This window comes from Dama dama, chromosome 4 (genome assembly GCF_033118175.1).
Source record: "Dama dama isolate Ldn47 chromosome 4, ASM3311817v1, whole genome shotgun sequence".
Taxonomy (NCBI): Eukaryota; Metazoa; Chordata; class Mammalia; order Artiodactyla; family Cervidae; genus Dama; species Dama dama.
Genome location: NC_083684.1, coordinates 69061245 through 69069197, shown reverse-complemented (window position 1 = coordinate 69069197; position 7953 = coordinate 69061245). Strand labels below are relative to the sequence as shown.

The window sequence follows — 7953 nt, the reverse complement described above, 5'->3', positions numbered from 1 at the left end:
AGTCACTCTTTCTTTGCCTCCATTTCCCACTCTGTAAAATGGGAAGGGTAACGTGAAGTCAGCAGGTGAGTGGCGGACTGAACAGCGGTTCGTCTGCCTGGCGAGGACAGTCCTGGGCACTGGGAAGGAAATGATGGCTGAGTCCCTCCAGGGTTCTAGTCCCTCAGCCCACTGGAGCCCCAGATGCTGACTTTCTCCAGCGAGACTTACTGCCTTTCATCCTCATCACCACCACTCCCCAAAACACTTCCTCCACGGAGGAGCCAGAGGAATCTTAAAAGTAGACCAAGCCATGCCACTTCCCTCTGAAACCTCCTGAGGGTCCTCACTGCAGGTACAGACAATCCCAGCTTGTTAGATTTATCTCCTAGCACCTACATGATCTGGCTCTTGACTGTGTCTCTTTTTGGGGGGAGGGGGAGAATTTTGGCCCACCTGATGCAAAGAACTGACTCATTGGAAAAGACCCTGATGCTGGGAAAGATTGAAGGCAGGAGGAGAAGGGGACGACAAAGGATGAGATGGTTGGATGGCATCACCGACTCGATGGACATGAGTTTGAGTAGGCTCTGGGAGTTGGTGATGGACAGGGGAAGCCTGACATGCTGCAGTCCATGTGGTCACAAAGAGTCAGACACAACTGAGCAACTGAACTGACTGACTGACTAATGACACGTGCCTTCTGAGATCTTAGTTCCCTGACCAGAGATTGAAACTGCACCCCAGATGATGAAAGGAAGGGGAAAAATAGAAGGGAGGGGAATATGGGTATGAAAATCTACATAAATCATGGGCAAGGGAGCAGATAAATTCATGAACAACTAAGTGAGTTCTCACTGACTCCTCAGAGCAAACATGCAGTAGGTATTACCATTATCACGATTTTTTCAGATGAGGAAACTGAAGCTTTGAGGGCTAAGTGAATGAATCGATGAAGAAGTGAATGGGAGAGTGGGCTGGTGACAGGGTGGCTGGATGAAGGGGTGGGTGAGTGGGTGGGTGAGTTTCCGTGTGAATTTCCAGGATAGGCAGCCCTGTCCTCATTCGCCCCTGTGTGATCCCACCCCTGGAGGGCCCCTCTTGGGTTCCCAGCCCCCACCCCTGTGCACCCCCATCAAGGAGCATTGGTCCAGGCCAGCAAAGTTGCTGAATATTTATTTGGTCCCAGGAGTGGTGTAGGAATCAGACTGGGGACAGGAGTGGGTGATCCTGCACAGGAAAGGGGCATTGGGAGCCAAGGGGATAGTAGGCTGGGATCACTGATTGTCAAAGCAGAGGGTGGGACCCTGGGGTGGGGGGAGGCCAGACTGCCTCCCTTTCCCCAGGGGCCCCTGGGGCTTCTGGGTATGTGCTGTATCGGGGGAGTTGGCAAGTTATCATGATTGGCATAATGGTGGGGGAGAAGGCAGGAATGGGTAGAGTGGGGGAGTGTTGGCCTTAAAGGTGGGCATGGGCGTGGCTTTGGGCAGGGGCCTGGGGTCAGGGGCTTGAGGGTGGGCATCATGGTGCTGGCGGTGGCCTCACTCGGTCAGGTGGCCGCAGCGAGTGCCACTGGGCAATGGGCCGCCTGGGGTTGGCCAGCATGTCTGCCCAGTGCCGCAGGCCAGCCCCCCCGGCCGCTGCCCCTACGGCCACCCTCCCGATGGCCTCGTTCTTGCCCAGCTTGTCGTAGTCCAGCACAGTCAGCTCCACCTGCACCTTCTGGGGTGGGCAGGGGAGGAAGAGGAGACAGAAAGTGGGGTAAGAACGCACAGGGACTTATTATTATTGCTAAGGAGACCCCCTCCCTGAGTTCTAGGGAGCCTCCATAGGTGCCTGGGCTAAGGTTTCATCTGGAGCTTGGAGAGGGAGGGGGTGAGGGCCCTGCTGGACGTTTACAGGAGTGCACTGGAGTCTTCCTGCGACCAGGTTTTAAAGCAAATAAACCCTCAGGACCTCTGTTGCTCAGAGGCTCCTCAGCGTGCAGGGTCCTAATGGGGGGCACATCTTCAAGACTGTTAAATGGGTGGGTGGGCCTGGCCTTAGGGTTGCGGGTCTCTTTTTCTCAGTAACGAGAGCTCCTACGGGCGGGCGCTGGGCGTCCCGTCTTGTTTGGGTGGGCGGGGCTTCCTGGTCCTCGTCGGGGAAACAGACTGGGAACACAATTAGACCCCTTAGACCTGGCTCCTAGGGGCTGCTAAAGAGTCTCTCCTCCCGTAGCAATGGGGGTTTCTAAGGGCCTGGGGCTCAGGGGGAAGGGCTGCTCTGGCAGGGGGCGATGGGCAGGTGTGCCCTCACCTGGACCTGGTCGCAGGGCACCTCGAAGCTGAAGGCCTCGTTGTAATAGGGGTTCAGAGTGTTCTTCTTGATGGTGGTTTTCTTCTTCCGCACCTTTTTGCCGCCCTGCAGCAGGTGGACCTTGACATACGGATCTGGGGGGAGGGAGGAGGACTCTTTTAGCCCCCCTCACTCTGCTGAGTCCAAGGAGAACGCCCGAGGCTCTTCTTCGGAACAACATAGAGGTAGCCCACGGACCCCTCAGGCCCCCCCTCTCTCTGTGCCCAAATCGAATCTAAACCGTCCACGGCAGCCTGGACCGTCCTCTCCCCTGTGAGACCCTCGAGGGCCCAGAAACTGCGGGAGCCTTAGTCTGAGACCCGGCTCCGCCCACCACCGCCGTCGTTTGTGGCTTCCCGCACACCTGACAGCCCTCCCACATCCATCTTCTTCAGGTTTTTGGCTTCCAGGACGATGACGGTGAGCTTCCCGGCCGTGGGGACATAGCGGAGGGAGAAGCAGATGTCTCCTAGTTTCTCCTGCTGAGAAAGGAAGAGGGGCCGGTCCCCGGAGCCCGGGCTCCGCCTGCAGCCCCTTTTCGACCTTCCTTCCCGCCCACTCGACTGGGAATGGTACGGTCCGGAGCGAGCCCCGCCCCCACCCCGGAGGCCTGTGCTCTGATTGGCCTGGGCCTGAGGTGGACGGGCCCAGCCGTGGGGGCGTGGCCACGAGCGCTCACCTCCTCGCGAGGCGCCGCCTGCAGCTCGCGCCAGGCCAGCACTGGCCGCCCCAAGTCCACGGAGCTCATGGGGACCCGCACCTCCCCGATGGCGTCGTTGCGGGAGAAGCGGTCGAAGTCGTACACCGCCATGACCAGGACCCGGCCCCCCAGCTCCACGTAGGGGACCTGGGTGAGGGGCGGGCGCACAGAAAGCACAAAGTGAGGCGCAGCACATCCACGTGGAAGGCGGTCAGTGGGGGCAGTGGGGGTCCAAAGGAAGAGTCGGGGGAGTCCATGGAGCCCAAGTGGGACAGCCCAAGGGCCAGCAGAGCAGTCCAGGGGCCAGCAGTGCTCTCGAAGGGACAGCACAGGGTCCAGTGGAATAGTCCACAGAGCTAGTGGTAGCTGCCGCCAGTAAAAGCTGAAGGGACTGTGGCGCCCAGTGTTCTAGACTGGGGACGGGCTGCCGGGCACGGAGCCCTGAGGCCATGAGCTCACCTTGAAGGCAAAAGTCTCCCCAAAGTGAGGGTTCAGCGTCTGCCGATGCACCCTGGTCTCGTGCCGCCTCCGTTTGTCTGGCAGCAGGTAGACCCGCACGTAGGGGTCAGAGGAGCCACCTATGTCCAAGGCTGCCAGCCCCTCAGCTTGCACGATGCCCACCAGCAGCTGGACAGTGATGAGAGGACCCTCGTCTCAGCTTCGCTTCTGGAGCCTCCTCCAAGAAGGGACTAGAACTCCTGACGCCCTCCGGTCCAAAGCTTCCCCCCGCCTCCACACCCACCTGGCCACTCTGGAAATCATAGTCCAGTGAGTACTGCAGTCGTCCTAGTTCATTCTTCTCGGCCACCTGCTGCCCTGGCCCCGAGGGCGTCGGCTCCAGCTCCTCCACTTCTGGCTGCACCTTAGGGAGCCAGGGGCAAGGGCTGGTGAACTCCTCCCCTGACAGTGGTGTCCTCCAGGCCCGGAAGCCAAGGGAGAGTCACAGAACCCTCTGGCTAAACCTGAACATTTGCAAGCTAAGCAGAGTCGGTGTTTGACTAGTGATGTCTGCCAGAGGCGGGGGGGCGCGCCATGACAACACACACGGTGGCATGCTGGTCAGTGTTTGATTAGTGATGTCTGCTACCGGTAGCACACACATGCTGTGACGCACGTGAGGTGTGTTTGTCATGCCTAGACTAAAAGAACAGGCGCTGGCGGCGTCTCGCTGCCTACAGGATGGACGCAGGTTTTAGTTCACACGTTAATGGACGTATTGGGGTGATGGTCCAGATTGCTATGTTGATTAGTGATCTTGGGCGGAAAAACATGGAGGGAAAATAGCACATCTAGCGCATATTTGCCATTCTAAACTAGCACAACGAAGTCAGAAGACTTCTAGTCACTGATTTTCAAAATGCAATGTGAATAGTAGTGGTAGTGTGGTAGAATGCCTTCACTTCAGAGGTTCTGACTCAGTCAGTCTGGCGCAAGATCCAGGACTTGCATTTCAACAAGGACCCAAAGTGATTCTGATGCTGACAGGGTTTGGAGCTACCGGCTTTAGGGGAGAGGGCTGGAGACTGGACGCCAGGACCCTAAAGGGCATCCCTTACGGGTGACAATTGTAACAGCTATTTGTTGAAAAGGGAGGAGAGGAAATACTAGTAATGGACTATGACCTCGAGGCTCAGAGACAGAAACAGTAAATTTCTCAAGGTCACAGAGCCAGTTACTCTGTTGGAAACCTAGGACTCTCTGGCTCCCAGGAGAGCCTCATTCCGCTCTGCATTCAGAGGTATAATGCTCAGATACCTGAACCTGTAGCTTTCCGCGCCAATGGCCTCTTCCTACTCATGTTGGCGTCAACCTCTCTGGACTGCCCTACAGCCTCCTCCTTGGCCTCCTTGCCCCAGATCTGTCCTCCACGTGGGCTCCAGGGGATTCATCTTAAAGCCCTTGTGACCTTGTCCCTCTCTCGCTCAAAACTTCTGTGGCTCCCAGTTCCCTTCATTACGTGGGTACCACTGAGCTCTCTAGAAGCCTCACCCTCAAGCACAGAGTATATGCGTGTGTGCTAAGTCGCTTCAGTTGTGTCCGACTCTTTGTGACCCCATGGACTGCAGCCCGTCAGGCTCCTGCATCCGCGGGATTCTCCAGGCAAGAATACTGGAGTGGGTTGCTGTGCCCTCCTCCAGGGCATCTTCCCAACCCAGGGATCAAACCCACGTCTCTTCTGTCTCCTGCATTGGCAGACAGGTTCTTTACCACTGGCGCCATCTGGGAAGCCTAGAGTACAGGATACCTTTATGCTATATCCCAGCTATTGTGAAAAACGAGCTTGTTCTCCGAATATCCCTCAGAATCTGGATTCCAAGCCTCAGCACGTGCTCTTCCTTTGAGGTAGAATGTCATTCTCTCTGCTCTCAGTTAACTGAGTCCCTCTGGGTCTGTACACGGAAGTCACCTCCGGAAGCCTTCTCAGACCCTCCGGGCTGTCAGCTCCTTTCTCTGTGCTCCCATATGCCCTGTACTGCCTCTAATGTGGCACATACGGCCCTGTGTCGTGAATGTCTGTGTGAACGTCTGACTTCCCCGTCTGACTGGAGGTTCTTGGGAGTGTCTGGTTCATCTCCAGGTCCCCAGATCCACTTTAGGGCTAGACACACAGGGGAGCTGCTGGGCCATTGACAGGAGCATGGGCGCAGGAACGGGCAGGGCTGAGGGACTGGGTCAGGCCACACCTTGTCTATGTAGCTCCGGCCCAGCTCCTTCACTTCCTGAAGGTGAACCTGGGCTTGGGCCTGGCTCTTCTTGCCCATTCGCCTCCGACAACGCTTCCGGTAGAGACAGAAACAGCAGCTCAAGACGAGGAGGGCTGAGACCAGCACGATGGTGGCCAGAGCCCAGGGGGGCACTGCAGAGGGCATGGAAACAGCAAACACTGAGGTCCTGAGAAGCAACCCGGTCATTCAGACCTGGACCGTGTGCTAGCTGAAATCCTGGCCTTGTTTTCCCTCCAGCCATGTCCATTCCATTTTAGTCCCATGTTTTCTTTCCAGCTCATCTCATATATAAAACTGAAGCCTTATGGCAGGCTGACACCATCTAGATTTTCTTGCTTATTAGTTCTACCTCCTCTTCTACCCTAATTTTTCTGCTCAACCCCTGTGCTTTAAGAAGGTTTAACCTCTCCCTGAGTCTCCCTATCTTTAAAAGAAGGGAGAGGTGAACCTTCCAATTAACCAATCCAAGGTTCCATTCCATTCCATACCCTTGATGTGGGTCTTCATTTTCTTGCAAACCTGTTCCTTATTCATTTCATTTAGATTCCAATCCAAGATTCCTACTATGACCTTACCCGCATTTGTCAGCCCACCAGCCTGAAAACACCCAATCCGGATTCCGCCCCCGAGAATCCCGACGAGGCTTTCCCTCTACTCCACCCCATTCTCGCTCACCAGGGCCATGGCTGATGCGACTCGAGTCAGGAGGCGTGTCGGGCGCTGGAGGCCCGGGTGTTGGGGGCTCCGGGAACATGACAGCGGGGTCTTGCGGTTTTTCCTGCGGAGGCACGCAAACGCCCTAGGCCCCCCCAGCCCCACCCCCACCCCCACCCCCACCCCCAACCACCCCGTGAGTCCATTGAGCCCGCCTAACAACAAAGAACTACAACTCCCATCGGCCCCCTGGGCAGCCGGCCGTGTAGGAACCGATCGACTACCGCGAGGCGTGCTGGGAGTTGTAGTTTTAGCCTTTCTGCTATGGAGGGCGGAGGCTTGGCGTGGGTTCCGGGACTACGTTCCCGTCCAAAGGGACGCCCCCTCCCTTTAGGCCCCCCAGGAATCCAGTCCCGATTACTTCTCCTCCTTCCTTGCTCTTCCCCGGGGCCTGAACCAGTCGTGGGCTAAGACGGGCGTGGGAACCGGCGCACCGGGTTGCCCAGAGCAACGGCTGGCTCAGCTCGGGCGGGGTGAAGGGAGTGCTGGTTGCCCCGGCAACGGCCTGTTGCTAAGACAACGGGTGGGGCTTACGCACACCAGCGGAGTCCCGGAGGCGCGAGCTGGTTAGGAGCCCAGTTCCGCCTGGGACCCCAGACCCAGACACCCGAGACAGGCGGAGCTGGGAACGACGCGGCCTTGCAGGTCCGTGCTCGCGCCCGCAGCTGGTTCTTCCCTCCACACCTGCCCCGGAACGGGGCGTGAAGACTCAGGCTGCCCTCCGTCTCCCACTCCTGCGGGGAATGTGGGCGGCGGGCGGCTGCCCTGCTGCCTTGGCTGGGCCCCCGCATCCTTTACAGTCTGTTTATCTCGCCCGCGCGCCCGGAGCTCTGTCTTCACACCTGTCCTCGTGACCGACTGGGTCTCTATTCCTCTCCAAACCGACGCCTTCCCTATTTCTGTCCATCTCCCCATCGGCTTCTCGCCGCTCCCCCGTCTGGGTTGGCTGGCCTCTGCCTGCTGTCTAGTCCCCGTCTACCGAGGTCTCGCATCCTCTCCCCCGCCTGCGCCTCCTTTCCTTGTGGCTCTTTGTCTTCACACCTGTCTCTAAGTCCCATTCTCTCGGAATCAGGCTCCAGCCCTCCCCCTCCATCTGTTGGTCTCCCCCGGTATCCCCTTCACCACACACACACACACACACACACACAGCATCTCTCTAGGGATGGGAATGAGCATGGAGCTTGGGGAGGGGGTCCCAGCGGCTCCTACCTGTTCGGCGGCTAGACAGGACCGTCCGGAGAGACACAGAGGCGCCGGCCCCGCCCGGACCCCGCCCCCGCACGCGGGTGACTGGCGCTGTCCCCAGTGCTGATCGCTGAGCGCTGTGGGGCGAGGGCGCGGCCGAATGGAGCCACCCCGGTGTGTGCGCGTGTGCGCCTCCGTATATGAATGTGGGAGAGAGCCTCTGTGTGTGTGTGTGTGTGTGTGTGTGTGTGTGTGTGCGCGCGCGCGCGCGCGTGCGTGTTCCGTAGGTGGAGAGGCCGCCCTGCCCCTCGT

General features: G+C 58.3%; 1 protein-coding gene across 4 annotated transcripts; it reads right to left on the bottom strand.

The window, feature by feature from the left end:
* Nucleotides 1-1151: 1151 nt before the first annotated feature.
* On the bottom strand, nucleotides 1152-7935 carry SYT5 (synaptotagmin 5). Of its 4 annotated transcripts, none has more exons than XM_061136866.1 (10): nucleotides 7666-7933; nucleotides 6995-7190; nucleotides 6418-6520; nucleotides 5701-5873; nucleotides 3759-3878; nucleotides 3476-3643; nucleotides 2996-3163; nucleotides 2681-2798; nucleotides 2278-2411; nucleotides 1152-1701 (listed from the first exon to the last, which is right to left on the bottom strand). In XM_061136866.1, exons 3-10 carry the CDS (start codon nucleotides 6494-6496, stop codon nucleotides 1501-1503), a joined length of 1161 nt encoding a protein of 386 aa, XP_060992849.1. In that variant the 5' UTR covers nucleotides 6497-6520; nucleotides 6995-7190; nucleotides 7666-7933; the 3' UTR covers nucleotides 1152-1500. The 4 variants fall into 4 exon arrangements, with proteins under 4 accessions (XP_060992849.1, XP_060992859.1, XP_060992865.1 ...); XM_061136876.1 differs by having other exon boundaries at nucleotides 6995-7140; XM_061136882.1 differs by lacking the exon at nucleotides 6995-7190 and having other exon boundaries at nucleotides 2681-2795; nucleotides 7666-7935.
* Nucleotides 7936-7953: the final 18 nt, after the last annotated feature.